Consider the following 20573-nt stretch of genomic DNA (forward strand, 5'->3'; position numbering starts at 1 on the left):
GGCGGGACGAGGTTCGAGAGATCTTTCCGCGGCGTCGCAGGAATGGCATTCCGCGTTTAAGTATCATGGGTTTGGGATAAATTAGAGCACGGTTACATGTCCCCATCATCGCGCCGAAAAGAACCTAGGTTGCCAGGCCCGCGACGAGCACGGACCGTTCCACCGTTCGCAATTTCCCTAAAAACGTCTTCGACCGAGGAGACGGCGCGCGCCGGAGGAACGGGGATGCTCGCCGCGCGACAACTTGAACAACATCGCCAACCAATTGCCTGCACGCTTCTCCAGATGGAAACAGAACCATCCGGACGCGCGTCCGTTTATTAAAAAAAGAAAACGAGAAGAGAGCGAGGAAACTCGATCGCGGATTCTGGTTAGTTTAATTAAGTACTTGGAAGCGAAGTCGCGAGGGCCAGGTTAGAGACGGAACGTTCAGGCTATAGCCCAGAGCTGCTACGGAGAAGCGATCGTTCGTCGGAGGACAACTGGCACCGAGCAAGATCGACCGAGCGACGGTGGGAGCATATCATCGCGACTTGCAACTTTCTGGCAGCTCGTGGGCTCCGAGCCCGTTCGCGGTAGCCTTAAAAACGAGCCGCTGTCGTTACCGTTTCGCAGCAATCTTGCAAAAGGGTAAGTAACCAGCCGCGTATTTCTCGAGCTGATCGGGACGAGGACAATCGTCGCGATATTCCAAAGTCTTGTATGATAAAAAATTATTCTACCGTGTTCCGTCGCAGTTCCGCGTTTCCATGCTCGCGTCTTCTCCGATTAGTACACTGCTCGGTCGAATCCAAAGACCGGTCTTCGTAGCTGTCCCTAGGCTCTCGACGTACTAGGGCGTCCGTCGGCTACGACGGCGAAATCAATCACATGTTTCCGACGTATGTACACAAATATATCGGGGATCGGGAGAACTATCTATCTATCTATCTATCTATTTATCTACCTATCTATCTACCTACCTATCCATCTATCCATCTATCTACTTTGGTCGGCCTGCGGTGGTTCTAGTCTCCGGTGCGAATAACCAGCCGGCGCCGCAGTCCGAGTTTAAAATTTCATCATCTAAAATAAATAACACCGACGATATAATACTTTCTCGAGAGGGTGGCGCTCACCGCTCGAATACTAGCAAAAACAGGAGCAGTAAGAGGGGTCACGAAGAGAGATCGAGTCAAAAGGGACCCACGCGGATCGAGCATGACGGACGTTTTGCGTGATTCTTGTTAATGCACTACGAGTCGGTCATCGAGCTGCCGCGAGCTAAATGCACCGTGCGACGAACGATGGCGAAGATCCCGCCGGGGATGCTGTCGTCCCATCGTTCCTCGTTTCTGAACACTTCCGCGAATCGAGCTTCCCGAGTCACCGCCTCCGAGAGTCCTCTTCGATCGTCGAATTCTCCGCGACGGTCGAGTCGCGGGACGGACCTGGGCCTCGACTCCGAATCAAGACGTAACGAACAAAGAACAACGGTGCTCGAGAACATCTGGCGATCGACCGCGCATTGTCGACATGGTTCGAGAACGTTTCGTATAAATTTACACTTGTATAATACAACGGCGCGACTCTCGACTATCTACATCGTTTCTGCGATCGAGACGGACGTTACTCAGGCCCAACTGGTCCGTCGGATGAGAAACGTTTCGATCGATCGCACTTAAAATTCCACGGATTTCCGATCTTGCGGCTTGAACGTTCGAGCCGCGCGCGAGTCACCGTAAAATCCGCGTCGACCTTCGTTCGAAATTGTAAAATGGTCATGGCGCCAGAGTCCGGACCTGCGGTTAGGAGGACAGTGGAAAAGCATCTCTGCGGTATCCTAATTGGAAAGAGTAAAATTACAAAATCTAGATAGAGCGTCCGCGGCTTCACCTCTAGCCGGCTTCGTACGAGCTCGTTCCAGGACCCACGAGATCGACGCACGGACGGGCCATGGCCCGCGATTGTCATGGGACGAGAAAGGCAGTGATTCGGGGAGGTGGTTCGCGGTGCGCTAGCGTAAGGATTCGCGAGGGATTCGGTCGATGCCCCGATCCTATCGTTCTTCGGAGAGTAGCAGCGATCCAGCGTCGAAACGTCGAGAGAGAGAGAGACGACGGCGTCGCCTACGACGGTAGGATGTCGAGCTCGAGGACGCTTTGCGCGTTGTTGGGCGTCACCGTGTCGACGCTTTTGTGCACTAGGACGTTTTTGAAGTCGCGCAGCTTCTGCGGCTGCAGCACCGCGCCAGAGTTTCTCGGCAGGGTCGCTATCGGGTTTGTGCTGTAGGTCTTGTGGGACTTCTCGTACTGATTCGTCAAGTTCTCGCACACGGAGTTGTGTCTCCTCTTGTCGGCCGGCTTCTCGATCGGCTGCTTCAGCTGTCTCTCCTCGAAACAGGGCACCGTATTCATCGACACGGTGTTTCTGTCGTTGAACAGCGACCTCGGGTTCAGGGTCATCTCCCTGGCGGAGCCGTACTGCTTGAAACTGCCGGCCACCGGGCTGTTCACGTGGGCTTGCCCGCGACTGAAGCTGGTGTCGAGGGAGCGAGGCTCGGCGACGCGTTTCTCGATCTTGATCTCGGTGACGTTCTGTCGGATCAGGATGTCGGGCGCGGCCTCCGGCAACGGCTCCTGCGAAATCGGCGGCCACTTCAGGTCGCGCGTCATGTCGCGCTCGATGGCCAGGAACTTTCTGCGGGACTTGTCGAGGTTGTGCCAGCGGTAGCGCAGCTTGTTGAACACCAGATAGTCGACGAAGAAGTACTCGGTCAGCAGCGAGACGACAAAGTTGGCGGCGCCGTAGCCGATCAAGGCGAACCGGAAGCTCACGCTCTCCGGTAGCTCGAGCTCGAACCAGTTGGCCAGCCAGTCGAACGGGAAGGTCGCCAGATAGACGGAGAACAGGCTGAGAAAGATGAAAGCGGTCAGCAAACCGTAGTTCGTGAACACCGATTTCCTGTAAGGATGCCCCTTCGAGTACGCCACAGCCAGAATGATGTACTGCATCGAGCTGATTATGAACAGAGTGTAGTTCTCGGTGCAGGCGACGTCGTCCTTGTTCTCCAAGTTGGTCGCGTTGAACGGCTCGAACCACTCCATCTGTCGCAGATGCCACAGGCTGCCGCTCTGAAAGATCGCCACGATCAGGATCTGAGTGACCAGGCTCAGAATCGGTGTGGTGCTGATCAGGCTGTTCAACGGCGTCGTCTTGACCAACGGGCCGTCGTACGCCTGCGTGCGGCCGAAGAAGAAGGCGAAAATCGAGATGATGAACAGGTCGATGTAGAGGAACTCGATGTCCGTCAGATTCGACTCGATGCTGTACAGAATCATCACCGAGATGAACTGGGTGAGCGAGTAGCTGGCCATGTACTTGAAGATCCCGAAGGAGGTGACCAACGCTGCCCGACCTTCGCGAATCACCGTCAACACGGCGGAGATGTTGGTCTCGCGGCTGGTGAACGGCGAAGCCACCGAAGACTCCGTGTCCGAGAGAGATATCCCTGTGTGGGCCGCCCTCAGGGCTCCGCAATCGTTCGCGCCGTCGCCCACCATCGCTGAAAACCAGGTTCGGTTAGTCGCGGGAATATTTCGATACCGATTACCCTAAACTTCCCGCGAGACGAAAACGCGTGGAACACTCACCGACATAGTAGCCCAACGACTGTAGCTCTTGCACGAGTTGCTGCTTCTGATCCGGCGACATCCGCGCAAAGATCGCCCCCCGGGTGACCAGTTTCGGGATCAATTCCGGATAGTGCTGCTTTATCAGCGCCCACGTCTTCCCTGTCAGCGAGAACACGTATTGGTTCTTCGAACGGTGCAAGCTAAACCCGTACAAAAAAGAACAAGGCCTGAGATCAAGCTGCCGAGCGACTTTGATCGATTAACCAGCGAGATATCCGGGTCGATCACTTACTCGTCCGACAAGTAATTGCCGTCGTTGAAGCCACTCTCGACCGTCTCCGAGCAGGTCACGCTGTTCAGATCGGTAAAGTTGTCGTGGTCCTTCGGCGTGACCGGCGTCGGCTGGCTGTTGCTGTTCGTGAAGTAGATCCGCGGTTTGGTCTGCTGACTCTGCTGGGTCGCGGAAACTGCGATCACCGGGACGCCCGGCTTCACGATGTCGCAGTCCCTGGCGACCGACAGCGCGGTCAACATGTTGTCGCCGGTGACCATCACGGTCTTGATGCAGGCCGCGTTCAGAGCGCTGATCACGGGGCTCGTTTCCGGCTTCAGCCGGTTCTCCATGATCACGAACGCCAGGAAGGTCAAGTCGGATTCGGCTGCTTCGCGATTCAGTCGTTGCACCTTGGCGTATGGAAGACGATTCAAGGACTTGTGGGCCAGCGCGATCACGCGGTAGCCCTCCGAGGTGTAATCTTGCAGGATGGCGCCAAAGTCTGCTGGAACTGTCGAGGAAACGGCGCGTTGATTAAATTGCTTGGGGTAGGAGGAGGAGGAGGAGCTATCGTAGCCAAGTGGCTATCTCCTAAATTCTCGTCGATGGTCGTTACGAAAGTGATTATTGTGGATGTTGATCGATCAGGGTCGCTATACTAATCGTTCTAAATTATTTGATGGGGCTACCAATTGAATCGAGGTTGTTAATTGGGTGAGACTTGGCGCACGAGGCAAACTCTCGGCCGTACGAAATTCGATAGAATACGACGATACGTACTCGACTCGGCTTTGGAGAGGCTCAGGATCATCTCGGGACTGCCCTTGCAATAGAGGTCGTAGTGGTTGGCACCGAGGGTTCTGCTGATGACGCTCATCCGCTGAAGGGTGGACGTGAACGGAAACTGTCGGACGATACCGATCTCCAGACCCTGCTCCCCCAGGTCCGTGGTAGAGCCGACCAGCGTGGCGTCGAGGTTGTTCAGGGAGACGTCCATCACGTCGGAAGACATGGAGTTTTGTCGGCTGAGCGTGATCCTCGGATCGTTGGGCAGCTTCTTGAGCAGCTTGGAGCCTTTCGGCGGTCGCACGACCGTGGGAAACAACATCGAGAACTTGGAAGTGTCGGACACGTCTGGTTCCTCCAGGGTCCAGCCGGTGGATTCGAACATCTTCAAGTCGAGGGGATCGCCTACCAGCTGATTGTCGATTATGGTGATCTCGTGGCAAGTCACCATGCCGTTCAGCAGGTCGTTCAACGGCAAGGACGCGATGTTCTTCACCGGCAACTGAAATTTCTTCTCGGCGACAGGTACCACGCCCCACATGTCGAGGCCATCCTCGGTCAGCGTGCCCGTCTTGTCGAAGCAGATGCAGTCGATGGATCCCGACACGTTGATGGTCCTCGGACTGGTACAGTAGATCTTCTTGTTCTCCAATCTGCGCTGCGCCACCAACCGACCGACGGTCATGGCTGCTGGCAACGCGGGCGGTACCACTACGGTGATCAAGTCCAGAGCCTCCAGAGCGATGTGGTCGCCCTGCACGCCTCTCATCACCTTGGTCACGATAGTGTAGACCACCCCGATGCTGGCTATACCCGCCAAGAGAATGACGAACTTGTAGGAATCTTGCTCGAACTTGAAGTCCACGGGGGGAGGATACATGATCGACCTGACTAGCGCGCCTTTGCTCGTGTCGAAGCCCGTTCTCACGACCACCGCCAGTACCTGGCCAGAGAAAAATCGATCGTACAGTTTGCCGATAGAAGAGGAAGCTTCCTCCGCTGAAATTGAAATCGGTCACGCGATTTACCTTCTCTGTCCCGTAGTATCTCGTCTGAATAATTTTGGTGCCGCAGAACAGCGTGTGCCTGGCGTGTTCCTTAATGTCGTAGATGATATCGTTGGACGAAGGTATGGGTGTCTTGGTGACGGGAACGGATTCCCCGGTGAGCATGGACTCGTTCAAGATGCAGTTCCCGGTTAGAAGCACCGCGTCGCAAGGCATCAGACATCCGTGAGAAGGAATTACCAAAATGTCACCGGGGACCAATCGTTCCGCGGGTATGGTCGCCGTTTGACCGGTGGCTCGGTCTCTCATCACCGTCGCCACGTCGGAAGATTGAATGGTGGACATCAGATTTTGTTGGTTCTGTAAAGAGTATCGTTTATACGGAGAACGATTCGGCGATAGAGTGAAACGAACGATGACGTACCCGACGATTCTGGAAGGCTGCCATCAATATACCGACGGTGGACATTGCTAAAATAGCCATGGCGTAGTAGTAGTAGTTGTCGGCCACCCACAGACAAAAACTGAGCAGTTGGAAGACGTAGAATGGATTTAGAACCTCCAGCCCGACCAGCGTCACGATGTTCTTCACCGGGATCATGATCTTGTTGCTTCCGTAAATGCATCGTCTCATGTGTTGTTCGTGGCAATTCAGCCCCTGCATCTGATGCAACGTTGAAGTGAACACGTCGACGTCCAAGCCGCGCAGCTTCAGGAACTCGCCTCTTTCAGAGTCCCAGATGTAGGTGAGCTTCTTGCAGTGAAAGAAAACGACGGACCGGACCTCTGCGAAATCGTGATCCAATTCTAGATTAAAGAATTCGGAAAACGCCGCGATAAAATCCAAATTCTTTGACCACTTACTTTTGAACTGGCCACCTGACAAGTGCACAGACAGCGAGGGATGGTAATCGTCCTTGACCTCCTTGACGGTGATCATGCCGTCGTTCTCCATCCAAGGTTCGTTGTTCATCAGCGATTCGCCGTCGAAAGGTTGGCTCCTGTAAACGAACGGTAAACGTTTCGTGGACGAGCGACACAGGGTATAGGGGGGCCGAGCGATCGAGCATGGGGAACCGGTATACTAACAATGCATCTTGAGCAACCAGCGTCTTCAACTTCTTCACGTAATAGCTGGTGTGTTTTTCTTGGAACTTTTCGACGAGCAGTACGGTGTCCGCTTCCTCCAGCCGGCACCTGGAATGAGTGCTCTGCAGCATCCATTGCGGCACCCAGTGGAAGACTAGCCTGAGAAGACCGCCGGTGACGACGATTAGCAACCAGATGATGGCGGTTAAAATTTTACTCCTCTTGTACCTGAAGATGTCGAGCGGGAGGATCGATTATCGTTACTGGTGGAAGGAGGAACAAGTTCCTCGTTAGTTTTCAGAGAGGCGCGTGGTCGTACCCATAGATTTCCATTTGGTCTTCCTCGCCGGGGTTCACGTAGTCAACGCCAATTTTAAGCTGGATGATACCAGGACTTCTGGCATCTGAAAAAAAAGAAAAAGGTTCTCTTAATGAACATTATAAAATGGTATAAAAATGAGAATCTTTGTAGCTGCGATTGATCGCTCGCAGCGCGCATTCCTATAATTTCCGAATCGGGGTGCTTACCCTCCAAAAGTTCCGTTTTCTGTTCCCGCTGGTGGTCAGCGGCATTGCTGGTGCCGCACGTTCCGAACACGTTGTACGCGTTCCTTGCAAAGTTTAAATTCAAATTGCTCGGCGTGGGTGGCATGACGGCTAAAGACTGACGGGAACGCACGCACTCTGTTTCTCTCTCACTCTGTCTCTCTTTCTCTCAATTTCTTTCTCTCTCTCTCTCTCACTCTCTCTCGCTCCCTTTCTCTCCCTATCTATCTACCCTCCATGGAAATCGGTATCCTCTAGATCGATAAGATCCGCCCGGTGGACTCGCGACAGCACGGTATCTATCCTTTATCGAGGTGTATGCTTGTTCCTAATCGATACGGTGATCTCGCAACTACATCCTACCGCTATCCTTATCAGACTACTAATTTATCGTCCATGGGCAGTAGTGACTCGACTAGTCGTTCGAGAGTGTAACCGACGGCTGATCGAACCAACCAGGACAAGAGAGAAGAGTTCGTCAACTGTCCTCGACGGCGAATCGAGGAAGGGCCGGAACGCTGATGGTAGGGAAGTCGAGTCGCGAGACCGGGTCGCCTCGAGGTTGCACCCGGTCGGAGTGGTTCCCGGGGCGAGGCGGTGCGTTGTTGCAAGCAACAACCCCGTCTGCTACCGACACCGGTTGTCCGCCATCGTTCGGTCCATCTGGAATGCGTCCGGGCTGGATCCTAGCGCGGCGTTTCGCGGCATCTGGCTGGCATGGAGGATCCACTGATCTCTCGGATGGTCGACCCAGGACCGACGACGACGACTCGCCGTGGACCTTGCGTCCCTCGGGACGATAGTTGAGCGGCAGGAGTACGAGGACGTCGAGCTTCGAGACAGCAGCAGCAGCTGATGCTATCGCTCCGGACCTGCCCCCGGATTCTTGGATTCGTGTCAGTCGCCGGGATCGGTCAGCTTTTGCCAGCCAATTCGCAATGTGATCACGGCTCGTTCACCTGCGGTCATGCCGCGACGATGGCAGGCCGGGTCCGAATCTCTGGCCGGCGAACGCGGACCAAGCGGCCGGTCTATCTCCAAGTCGAGCTGCTTCGCCGAGCTTCCCCTCGTTCTGCCCTTGATCCCGAGCTGGCCCCGTCCTCCTGCCCCGCAACCGGTGCTCGCCGCCTCTCTTGTGTGCTCGTGCCTCCCTTTGTCTGCCTTGTCGCGCGATCTCAAATACATTACGGGTTAGAAGGATATCTCGGGCGCCGACGTACGTCTCGATCGGCAGAAACGAACAAACAAATCGGATCCGATCTTTCACCGCGCGCACCCTCGATAAATCGCGCCTGATTTATCGGCTGGACTGGTCGATGGTTCGATGCGCCGACTTATCGATCCGGTTTCGTGTAGTGTCGACGACGGTCACACCACCGGGATTCGCGACACCTTTGAAAATCGTCCGCTAGCACTAGTACGACGAGTACGAGTACGTAAGTGAAACGACGAACGAATTATTCGATCAGCGCTTTGCTCACAGTCGCCGGTTGAGAACACAATCGGCGCGAGTCTCGTGGTTTTTTCACGGGTTTACCAGTTTATATATATATATAGATCTATATCCGTATAGATATATATAGATACAGGGAGGTTGCGTCAACAACATTAAAGTCCGTTTCGCGAAGGTGATCACACGATCTGCGCGAGCCTCTTCGATGATCGATCAGCCAAAGAGAGAGAGAGTATCACCGTGGTGTTTTGACCGGCGTGCGGTCGTGACGCGCGACAACGATCGTCCAACAATTACTCCGAATCTAGTCTGGGAGTTGTCTCCTGGTTCTTCCTTTTGTCTCCTCGCGGTGGTTCGTAGTCCACGTTAGAGCAGTCGGCCGGGTCTTCCAGCTCGTCTTTCAGATGATCCGCTTAAACGATTCACCCTCTTTGGGACTTCTAAGTACAGAGAACACGGTGCAATAGTTTGTTCCTAGCATCTTGCTCATAATGACGATCCGGGTTCACGTGTCCCGTTCCACGTTGTGTACCTACTATTCCGCGGCCGGCCGGTAAACTAGGAAACGGAAAAGGAAAAAACCAGCTCCCACAAGAAGTCACTTTGCACAGCGCTGCGTTCTCGGTCGCATCGGCGGCTCGACTGACCAGGGTACTGCCGCGACCAAGTTGTTCGCTCTCCAAGCATCCACTGCTACGACTGCCCGCTGCGACATGCAACGACTCTTTATAGATGTCCTAGCTCCGGCGGCGACGACGACGACGGCGGCTCTCCGCTTGGCATGCCTCCCGCTCGAGCTTCCTCGTGGACGCGCGATTTCACGGAGAATATCCGTGGCACGGAACAACGACGGCTGCCGCGTTCTCGAGAGCTCGCAACAACGTGCTCGCGGCGGTTCTAAGATGGCGACCAGGCCGGGACGAACTCGTCTCTTCGTTTGCTCCGAAATCCACTGTGCCGTCGCGTCACTCTCGCCTGCCGCAAACGTAGACGGATCCGCGCGTCTCGAACGCGTCTCCTAACCAGTCGGAACGACGAACCGTTTCTCCGTCTGCGCGTATCGACTCGACTCGACTCGACTACCGATCCTCCTCGAACGAAAAGAGCGCGCGCGACAGCTGCCACACAAAAGCGTTCGCCCCAATTACCAACGAGATTCCAGGCGCGAGTGTGCTAAGGGAGTCTCGTTTGGCAGTGGCCGAAGACTTGCGCTGTGGCTGCTTCGACCCGGTTCAGGGCCGTAGCCGTACCCGTTCCCGTCCGGCCGTTGCCGCGCCCCTATGCTTCGATAATCGGCCACGTGTCGCGCGAAACCGAAACCGAAACCGAAACGGAAACCGAAACCGAGGTCGAGGAGACTGAAACCGCAGCCAACGCGGATTCGGTTTCGCCTCGTCGACGGTCTATCGCAACGCGAAACAAATTCGAGCGTCTCGTCAGCGATATTACCGTACGTCGCTCTCTCCGTTTCTCACGATTTCGCAGCTACGGCGGTGACTCGGTCGTTCGATTCCGCGAACTGCCATTGTACGCGCGCGTACGTCGACCGAACGAAAAAGTTACATTTTCGCGAAGGGACGATACAATGGAGCATCTTTCATCCGGATTATTAATAGGCGGCCGATTAATCGAACACTCCGGAGGGACCTGCTCGATTCGCACGCCGGTTGGAGGTCGCGAGCGAATTTTCTGCCGAGGAATTATGCAATCGCCGAGTCTTGCTCGCCGATAGCCGCGATATAAATAGATCGTCGAAAAAGAACTCGTATCTTGATCTATTGGAAATGATGTAATCGGGTAGGCTTCGATCAATAGCCTCGATGCTGCTAAAAACGCGTCGGTGTCCGATCGGCAAGATTTTGAATATGCGATCGATGACACCGGAAATTGTGGCATCGATTAAATTGGTCGAATCGTCGGACGGGACGACGGTTTGGCAATATCTTGCAATAGCTGGATTACGAGTGGCTAGCTTATCGCGACAAACGAGCCGTATAAGAAGCGACAGCTGCTAATCTCCAATTGGAGCGCGCCGACTGGGATAGAATTCCCTGGACGCGTCAATATTTACTCCTTCCTGGAACGCGGCGGCGACCAGCGCTTCGCGTTTACGTTTTCATTGCATTGCGTAACGCCGGTGGGCCGTGATTGAGGCCGGTGGCGCCATGCTCGATGGCGTCGTGCCTGAGATATCCCTTCCAGCGGGTCCAGCCTCGACCTACGACGACGTCGGTGCTCGTGACTCGTGACTGGTGACGCGATGTGACGTAAATTACCCGTTCCCACCAAGGCGAAGCCTCCGTTCCCGTTCCCATCTCGTGCCCGTGCCCGTGCCCGTGCCCGTGGCAGGGGTACCTATTAATTGCACCTCGGCCCTGTTCGACCCTCGGGATGCATCGGTCCGGCCACCGGCGCGGCGCTCCGTGCCCGTCTCCCCTGTCGAAATCGCCCGTGGAATGCACCTGTTTGGGCCTAGCTCGAGGCTCGATACTCGATGCTCGATGCTCGATGCTCGATGCTCGAGGCTCGATACTCGAGGCAGCTTCGACCTCGGGGATCCGTCGCTCGTTCGCTCGCTCGCTCGCTCTCGCTTCCGTTCGTGGCCCATTCGAGTATTGAACGGCGCCACGGTCGATACTCGCTTCGAGCTAACTCGAGACGGCTCGGCTTGGCTCGGCTCGGGCCAGCACGTGCCGGCTCGAAAACGTTCTCGTTCGCACCTAGACCCAACTCTTGCCGAGGACCGGGCAACCCTATCCGACCCTACCCCCCTCTCGCGTTCGCCAAACGCACTCCGACCCCCCGTCGATCGAATCCAAGTACGGTCGATTCTATCGCGATGGACTCCTCCCAAGTACTCCGTGGATTTAACTCTTTGACTTTTGCACCTCCGACAGATATTATACCATTGGCTGCAGCCGGTATTCACCCTTTTACCTGTGATCGACGCGACACCGTTGCGGTGCCGCGGGTATCTGTCATCTTGCGAGGGATTCCGTCATCCGAACAGCCGGATTGATACGGTAAGGTGTTCGTTGCAAGAGCACTCAGCGGCGTATATTGCTTATAGTCGATTGCAAAAGATCGCGCGCGACTATATTTATTTATAAAACTTCCCATTGGCTTCTACTATTTATAATCGAAAGGCTGCACACTTAAAAATATAGTCCGATTATAAGAATTCTTAGCGGCTTGTCTTTATTTATCGTCGACTACGAAAAAAGCTACACGCATAGGCATGCGAAAGCGCGGTTAAATCTTATCATAAAAATTCTTGTCGATGCATGTTTGGTTCGTAGATCGGAGGAGCTTACGCGTTTCGAATAAAAATTTGATTTCGCACAATTACAAGAGTTCTCGTTGGCATCGGGAAACGTTTCGCAATGTTGAGCGTATAGACTGTATAAATATCCGTCGAAGAACTCGAAGATCGACTTCCTCGGAAGTGCTAGAAATCTATTAATAGCCGAGCACTCGAACTTTTGGAGTAGTTAGGACGCGGAGCAGAAAGAAACGAAAACTCGCGAGGATGTTGTATTTTCATTCACGGTTAGCAGCTTAATTTTATCATCGCGTCGACGCCCGCGGCATCTCAAATATGAGAACGCTAATGAAAATTCTTAATGGGCCTATTAATAAACAAATTACGTTGTTGCATAATTTTAATCTCGGCAAATAGGTTCACCGAGATCTCGATCTTGACACGGGTCAGAGGAGATTCCACCTCTGCCGATTAGGAAAAAAGGTCTATGGTCTACTTTGAAGCGGAATTTCAAACGCTTCCGACTACCGATTCATTGAAATTGGAGACCGTTCGATCCGGCGGGATAGATGGAACAACGCGTCTAAATAACGGATCGTCGATGTCCGTTTCGAAAGCGCGAACAAAAGAATCGATACCAGGCATTTGTTTTCCGAGAGAAAGGAGGTCTTATCGGTGCCGCGAATCACCCAAGAATCATTGCGGTCGGCGGTGATCCGTTTCCTTGCGAAACGGGAAAACAGTTCGGCGAACGTTCAACAGGCTCGTTCTATTTCCCGGTATCGTTCGCACGATTTCACGACAATCTTCTTTATCAGCTCGGACATCGAGACACTTTCGAGCGGAATTTTTCTCCGACGATCGCCGGCTGCTGTCACGCAGGCCGTCGCAATTAATAACCACGAGATAGCGAGGACATCTTATGTAAGGTGTACATCGATGAAAGACCGTTCATTTCCCGCGTCCAAGACGCGTCGGTTGACGACACTGATTTTCCCCCGACGAGAAATCCTCGCGTTTCCGGTTCAACAAAGACTGTTGCACGCGTCCAGAGAAACCTTTCCGAATAATCGGAAAAATTCTAATCTATCCATTCATCATTTATTATACATGATTCAGTTGTATCGTTCGAATATGCTCGACATCCTCGACCAAGCTAATCGTTTCGGCAAATTCAATGGAACGTCCCCGCTCGATCGTTAGACCTGTCTCGGGAATTATCGTGCGCTCGTGCCAGCGTATCGGCGCCCAATTTGGAGATAAACGCTAATTGTTTTCGGTGTTCTTATCGGTTTTCCCCGCTACACCGGCACTCTTTCTCGCGGCTTTCAGGAAGTTACGCAAGGACAACCGACGCGTCTTCGTCAATTTCGTTGATACGTGCACTATGCGATTGTTCGCGGTCATCGTTACGTAAGATCGCTATAGCGGCGCATGTTTCGTCGTATCGCGTCGGCCAACGATACCACGGACTCGCGACGTCGTGGAATTCGAGAAAAAAACTATGCAAATGCGTTATCTTTCGCGCGTTCAACGTTGCTGCGAGAGGCGACGTTTCGAACGTTTCAATGGGCGCAGCTCGACACGGGATTTCGCAGCGTTGCTCGAGCAATAGCTGAACGCTGATGCTGAATTAGCGCGTCGGTTGCTCGGAAGACGAACGGTTGGCCTTGTGCTCCGCTATCGATTCATCGTCGTTATCTTCTTCACTTTCTTTGAAATTTCAAGGAGTTTCTAAGAACTTGTCGATGATGTTAACGAAATGGTATTTTCGAGTGGCACTCCAAGATGAAGCTACGACGTTGAAAGCGCGCGCGCAATGTAAACGTGCAAGGATCCGCGCTTTAATTGCACCATTTTTGAAAGGCATCGTTTGCATGAGAATGCGCAACCCGATGACGGTGTTCCTGCGAATTCGTCGCGACAAATAGAGTTCGCGTGAAAACCGACGCGCGAGAACATCGAGAACAAACACCGAAACCGGACGAACGTTTTACTTCGTGTTTCCGCTTTGTTTCCTCCCACAGATTTATCTGTCCCACCGTGTACTCTTCGCCGAGATAAAAGGGGAATTTTCGTAGCGACATGGTGCCGCTCGGCTGCTTCACGCATTTTCTGACAGCGAGGCGAGGCGAGGCGAGGCGAGGCGAGAGATAATCGAGTTTTCGAATCGCGCCGATCCGAGATACAAAAGCCATCGATTTCATCGGCGTGGGTGTTGCAACGTTATCATTTTATTAAAGCGCGACGCGACCTTTATTGAAAATCGCTTCGGAGCGAGATTAATCGAGCTTGAACCCGGTGGCCTTGGACGAGTTCTAATTAATTCTTGAAGTGCCGCAGAGTGCATTCGTTGACGAAGGATTATTTTTATTGCCCGAGACAAGTCGACGGCAGTGAAAAGATGTACGTCGAGAAGAATTAATAAATAGAGAACCGCTCGGATATCGAGGGAACATTTTTCAACGATTCTTTCGAGAATCCTTTAAACAATTAGTGCCGAAAAGGTTTTTATTCTTCTCGGACTTTGCATATTCTTCTCGCATTTGTGATTTTGAGAAGCGGTGGATCGCGGAGATGATCGATCCTGCGAATTCGCGAACGACCGCGCACAGACCGGAACGGAACGGAACGGGACGGGACGGGACGGGACGGGACAGAGACGGGACGCGACCTCCATGCTATTTTCGAACAGCGCACGACGACGTCGCGCGATTCGATGAAAATCGTCTCGCATTCTAGTTACTCGACGTCTCTATGACTCGTCCCCTGCATTTAGAACCGTTTGAACTTTTCGGGTCTATAATAGTCCAGTGACGAGGTCGCAGTGTCTCATAGGAGTCACCGTTTCCGGGCAGCAATTATTAGTAACTCGTCATTTTCTGCGGAATGAATCAACGAGCTGCGCAAAGACTATCGTATCTGCTCCAACAGTCATCGACGTTTATCTCGGAAATTGTTGACGGAATTGTGAATTGCCGGTTCCTTGAAACGCGAACGTTGAATTGGGACGAATCATCGTGGTTACCTTCGCGAAACGGAAATTAATTACTATCCGAACGTAAATTTTTATTTTCATTTCTATCGAACTTACTGCGAAGTTGAAAGACCGAACTCGGTGATTTTCTCGGACGAACGGTGATGCAACGGCTTTCATAACGCATCTAAAAACATACCACGAGGCCGTTCGCAAGCAGATTACAAAGTTTTGTACGAGGAGCAGGTGACAGCGTTCAACGGTACGATTCGAAAGAGCGATAACAAGCGATCCGAAGTCCGAAGATTAGATTCGATCACGAAACAACATTCTGGCGACGGAGATCGTTCTTCGCGATCAGGAGTGATACAACGATAACAAAGCCTTCGCTTAAGTTCAAAACAAAAATTTATTACATCGAGTAGATTTCGAAGACACGCGCGACGACACGTTTTTTAATTAAAAAATCTCCCAAGATCGAAGATCTTGATCCGTCGATCTCTTCGGTGCATATCTTCGATCGATTCGAAAATCCATCGCGAGGATAAATGGAGACTCGTGCCCGATCCTGGGCTGCGTGGGCGTCGAGTATCGGACGAAGGAAAACTACTCGATCAATGAGAGATGCTCGATTGCACGTTGTGTAACCCCCGGGGTTATCTCGAGTTGGAACTTCTTCTGTCTCGCACATCCCGGAGACCCACTGGAACAGAGTCCGTCGAATTCTAAAGAACGACAGAAACAGAGATACGAATTTGCGACGCTACAATGGTTTTTAGTTTCGAAACGAAGAAACTCGACGAAATCGTCTGCGTTTAAAACCGAACTTCGAAACCTTTGTATTTAGGAAAAGAAAAAATATCGTCAATGTTTTTAAGAGCGTATCAATTGTTAGTATCGGTCGGTTGAAATTTCATCGCGAGTACTCGATAGGCAGCCTACTCGAGGAAGATTTGTTGCTTGAAACAACGTTCGTTTAGATGCTACGATAACGATAGTCGGCCCGCTATTTGTATCGGATCAACTCGACCGATGAAACCGGAGTCATTGGAAACAATCTGCGAAAACACGTCTCCGTCGACGTTGACGAGCGTGTCGCCGTCTCTTTCTACGATGAAAGCTAACAATAACAACGCGCGGGAAGGCGTTCCTCGTGTTCCACGCTCCGCACTTTACACGATTTCCTTTTCTTTTCTTTCTCAGTTTTTTTTTTCAGAACGAAATTCCTGTACTCTTCGAGCGGTTCGTTCGGAGGAGACAGAATTCGAAGAAATTCACAGACCGCTCGTTCGTCCACCGTTTCTCGACAGCTTTCGCCGACGATTAACACCGTGGACTTCGATCGGTCAAATTCATGAACAGCAGTTGTTCCAAATGAATTCGTCCTTGTGATCGATGGGTGACGAATTTGCGATAACGGCGTCGCGTCGCATAGTAAATGAATACATTAGTTGTTCCAATTAACACGTCGGCTGACCATAATTTCGCCGTCAACCTACGAGTACGTGTAACAAGTAGTTTTAAGGAGACCGTAAGTTTATTGTTTACGAAGCAAATGACCAAAGCACTGTCATAGCACTGTTGCAGAAAATTGGCGCGATATAGTCGATGCACAATGATCATCCGTCACCACCAGACTAGCCGACGTAACTATTTATCGCGTAATAGTGCGTCTTTGGAAAACATCGATTAGCTTGCGCGCAATACGCGCAAAATACACGAATGCCAGATAATCATCGATCGAAGAAGATCGCGTCGACTTCGATGCAGCGAAACAAGTGAGAGATATTATTGAATAATAATATTATAGAGACGATTGCGCGGCGAACCCGTGAGCGATAGATCATTCACCTAGATCGCTTCGTCTGTCCGGATGTTACATGCGGCGTCGACGAGGAAAGTTTTATCGATGCTTTCAGCCGTGCGTTCACCGAAAGTCTATTATTAGTACGGTTACCTTCGTTACCAATTGGTTCGAACGAGTATTTAAATATGCGTGGAAACGTTGATGTGTAACGTTTGAATGGGATTTCGGGGAAACATGTTTGGGGAAACAGCTCCGCGTAAACATGGATCGTTCATTGATCGCCGGTACATTTATACCGCTGGCCTGGAACTCTGAACTTCGATTTACAATAGCGTCTTGGAGCTACGAGAACGCTATACTGTCGCGTGTTGTTGTTCGAGTTCCGATCGGTACGGTCTACACCCTGTACGAATTCAACAGATTCGGTTGGAAAGCAAAGCCGTTAAACCCTGGCAAAGTTTGCGTTCCATTGTTGCACGCGTTCGAGTGTTTCCGAAGCGAAACGGATCCCCTGGCGCTGCCGTTCTCTCGGAGAGATTTAGGACCGCGGTTCTGCCAGACGAGCTTAAACGTTTCCGCATAATTTATTCTCCGATTTTCAACTGCAATCACAGCGTTCGCACCGGCGAAGGCGTCGCGTCGCGCCGCGTAAACGCGCTGTCGTCGTGCGCACCGTTTGCCGCGTCGAGACATTGTGCAATCAGAGAAAGTCAATTTCGAAGCTACAAAAGGCGACGACGATCGAGATAATGTATTCTTAAAATTTCGTATGCGGACAGACTTCGTTATAGTCTACTCTAGCTAAGGTTGTTGACTGAACGCGCACCTCGTGTTACGAGACTGTAGAGTGTAAGTCGATGCTAATACCTTTTTAAGCTTCCTAGAGCCGGCTCGTTGACTCCGCCACAGTCACGTTTCTACGTCTATCGATACAGAAATCGAATCCAAGGCTATGACAAGCTTCTCGTTGACGCAACAAGTGCATTTCTATTTACCTAGATCTACGGGACGCTGATTTATTGACTCGAGATGCGTGTAGGATTTTCATTAAGATTCTCCTACGCTCTAGTACTTCTAGAGCTAGCTTCGTCGACGTAAAAGTCACCGCATCGTTTCTACAGACCTAGGAACTTTAAACAAACTCATGGAACGGAGGGTGGCACACCGATACAGAAATCGCCGCTTACGTTCAGCCGCGCCGAAACTCCGCTCCTTCGGTCACCCGGACAGTTTCGTGAAACCCCCTATCAAACGCATCCACCAAATATATGCATCGAACGTAAACCTTCGTCGACGTCGCCGACAAGTCGTTAGGCACGACAGAGCACGGTCGATGGCCCCACAGAAGTCGCAGGCGATCGTCATCTAAGTTCGTACATCCTACGTGAAAATGTAACATGATCCTACCGTTGACGGAGTCAATCCTCGGATCGTAGGGTTCCTCGTTCAGGCAGGCCATGGTCCCCGACCTCGTTTCCAGCGTGATTCTCTGCAATTTGGTGTTCGCGAACCTCCCGGAATGACCCGGGCATCGCGGTTCACCGCGTCCTTGGCAGCGTTGTCCGTTCTCCAGCGGGGTTCAGCAGCGGGCGGACATTGCGCGCGGGGCTTTTCCGGGGCCGCGAGGAAAGGCGCGCGCGCGCGCGCGTGTCTCTGCAGAGAACAATCGGCCGCAACACAGAGAACCCGCAACGGAGGGCCGAGCAACACTGCCGTTCGCGACTTTCTTGTCTCGTTACCGAGCCACGTAATATCACGCCGATCCGCTCGGTCCCGCGACGCTGATTGGCCCGAGACCTTCTTATCAGAGACGATTCCTCGGCTGGTAGCCCCCTTTACGAACGGCCGACCCCGCTACCGATCTCCCTCGCCGCCATCTCCTGCAACAAAAATTTTGAACTTTGGTTACCGTTCGGCGATGCTAATCGTCGGGACCTCGACTCGGAGGGATTTGCGAAATGGGACGTTTTTATGACATTAACCCGGCGCCAATGTACCCCGTAGACCGAGAATTCGTAGAGTCGGTGGGACTAGCGCGGAGACGTAAACCTTGCGCGACGGCAAATCCCGGTTTCGCGTCGGAGGAAGCGAATCGATCGAAGGAGGCTTGCTATCTCGTAAACCGGAACCGCGACCAACCGATTCACAATAGAGAGAATAATTGCCGGCATCGTATCTCGAGACCGGATAATTGGCTATTCGGTTTATAAGTGATCGCGGGTCAGCGAGTACGTAGGCAACATACTTGGGATTATCGGAATCGATGCGGACAATGAAACGAGCGGATTAATCTCTTGATAGGATTCTACATCGCGGCGTGGGTGGGGGGAGAGAGAGGAGGGCCGAGATTCCAAGATGCTCCGAAATATGAGCTCACCCTTCCGAAACACCGTGCGACGATCGATCGGTCCACGAAGGTTTCCCACTTGTTCGATAGCTCGAAACGAATCGACTCGAATTCGCGGATGTCCTCGGAAAGTCTGACGGCCTGCTGGCGCACCGGCTTATCTGAAATCGTAATTATACGGTGTAGAACAGGTGTGGGGGCTGGCTCGGGACCTAATTAACTTCTACGATAGTGATAGAGGTTACGCTATAAGCCGATACTGTGCCAGAGTTGGAACGCAGCCAGATCGGCTGAGAAATGCTAAGAAATGTTCTGGTAGATATTAACATTCAACTGTTATTTAAGATACAGTTCATTTTACAAAGGATGATCCCTCGCAGTTGAAACCAAGACGGCGGTAGCCGGTAACCACGCATTCTTGCGATTTTATATCGATCGATGAATTTATGTTTTCTTGGCACAATTGTTTTACTAAAACTAGATTCAATTAAGCAGAAGTCGAAACAGCTTTCGCCGCGCAGACACTGGTGAAAATGTCACCATAGGTTACCGAAACCAGAGGTTCCCAGGCCATTAATTACCATCGTGCAACGCGGTTCCGCGTTTCCCTCCGAGTGTTCGCTTTTGCCGAAGGAGAAAGTCGAATTTCGGTGCTCCTGTTTCCACCTCGAGCTGCCCGCGCGTGCTCCTGATTGCTTTATTTCCACGCCGCCGGACGCACCTAGAGAGCCCCACAGTTACGGCAGGGGTCCACGGTTGACGAATAGGCTCCTCCGTGCTATCCTTTCTCTTGTGCGGACTCGTTTCCATAGAAATCTGCGGGTGCCGGTTGCCGGTGGTTGCCCGAGTGGGTGATCGCGCACGGCTGTCATCCGACGACTGTCGACGGTCCGCTTCTTGCACAGATTTTTCAACGGCGCTGAAAAAGAGTGCGTCCGATAGAGTGAAAGGGATCCGTGGTTCACGGACGTCGCCTGCGAAGACCAGCACGACCCCGGCGCGACCGCCTCCGTTCATCATCGAATCGGAATTTCACTTGTTGCTACCTCTTTCTCTCGCCCAACACGATTCATCGAGACGCTATCTAATCGCCGCGACAGTTTTTAGGAACGAGCCACTCTTCCTGCAATCGGTGAAACCCGTCTATCAATTGTCGTACTATAATTAATCGTGCCGTCGATGCTCGTCGAGTGCCGTTTGGAACAAGGAGGCGTTTGGATTATCTTGAAACGTTGCGTCGAGAGGAATCGTCCCTAATGATTCACGCATTCTTGTTTGTTACAGCAGATACTCTACAGGCTGTTGATGGTTGCCGGCAATTTGATACGATGAAGCTTGGTGCTTCAAGTATCCTCGATGCTCTAGGATAGAAGGATGTTCAGGATACAGGATCGTGCAAGTGCGTCGAATT

The 20573-nt window shown here is 52.3% G+C and overlaps 1 protein-coding gene across 3 annotated transcripts; it reads right to left on the bottom strand.

Moving 5' to 3' along the window:
* Positions 1-576: 576 nt before the first annotated feature.
* On the bottom strand, positions 577-20453 carry Anne (polyamine-transporting ATPase anne boleyn). 3 transcript variants are annotated; one of them, XM_078179420.1, is made up of 12 exons: positions 19744-20453; positions 19193-19323; positions 18223-18695; positions 7090-7174; positions 6771-6998; positions 6546-6682; positions 6106-6467; positions 5703-6041; positions 4669-5617; positions 3907-4399; positions 3633-3814; positions 577-3544 (listed from the first exon to the last, which is right to left on the bottom strand). In XM_078179420.1, the coding sequence occupies exons 3-12, from the start codon at positions 18272-18274 to the stop codon at positions 2109-2111; spliced, it is 4263 nt and encodes a 1420-aa protein (XP_078035546.1). In that variant the 5' UTR covers positions 18275-18695; positions 19193-19323; positions 19744-20453; the 3' UTR covers positions 577-2108. The 3 variants fall into 3 exon arrangements, with proteins under 3 accessions (XP_078035546.1, XP_078035544.1, XP_078035543.1); XM_078179418.1 differs by lacking the exons at positions 18223-18695; positions 19193-19323; positions 19744-20453 and adding exons at positions 7299-9209; positions 9302-10209; XM_078179417.1 differs by lacking the exons at positions 18223-18695; positions 19193-19323; positions 19744-20453 and adding an exon at positions 7299-10209.
* Positions 20454-20573: the final 120 nt, after the last annotated feature.

This window comes from Augochlora pura, chromosome 4 (genome assembly GCF_028453695.1).
Source record: "Augochlora pura isolate Apur16 chromosome 4, APUR_v2.2.1, whole genome shotgun sequence".
NCBI lineage: Eukaryota > Metazoa > Arthropoda > Insecta > Hymenoptera > Halictidae > Augochlora > Augochlora pura.

Coding starts and splice junctions, on each gene's coding strand:
- Anne (XM_078179418.1), bottom strand. CDS start 7,422: ATGCCACCCACGCCGAGCAATTTGAATTTAAACTTTGCAAGGAACGCG. Junction 7,175..7,298: donor GAAAACGGAACTTTTGGAGG/GTAAGCACCCCG, acceptor CTTTTTTTTCAG/ATGCCAGAAGTCCTGGTATC. Junction 6,683..6,770: donor CTGGTTGCTCAAGATGCATT/GTTAGTATACCG, acceptor GTTCGTTTACAG/GAGCCAACCTTTCGACGGCG.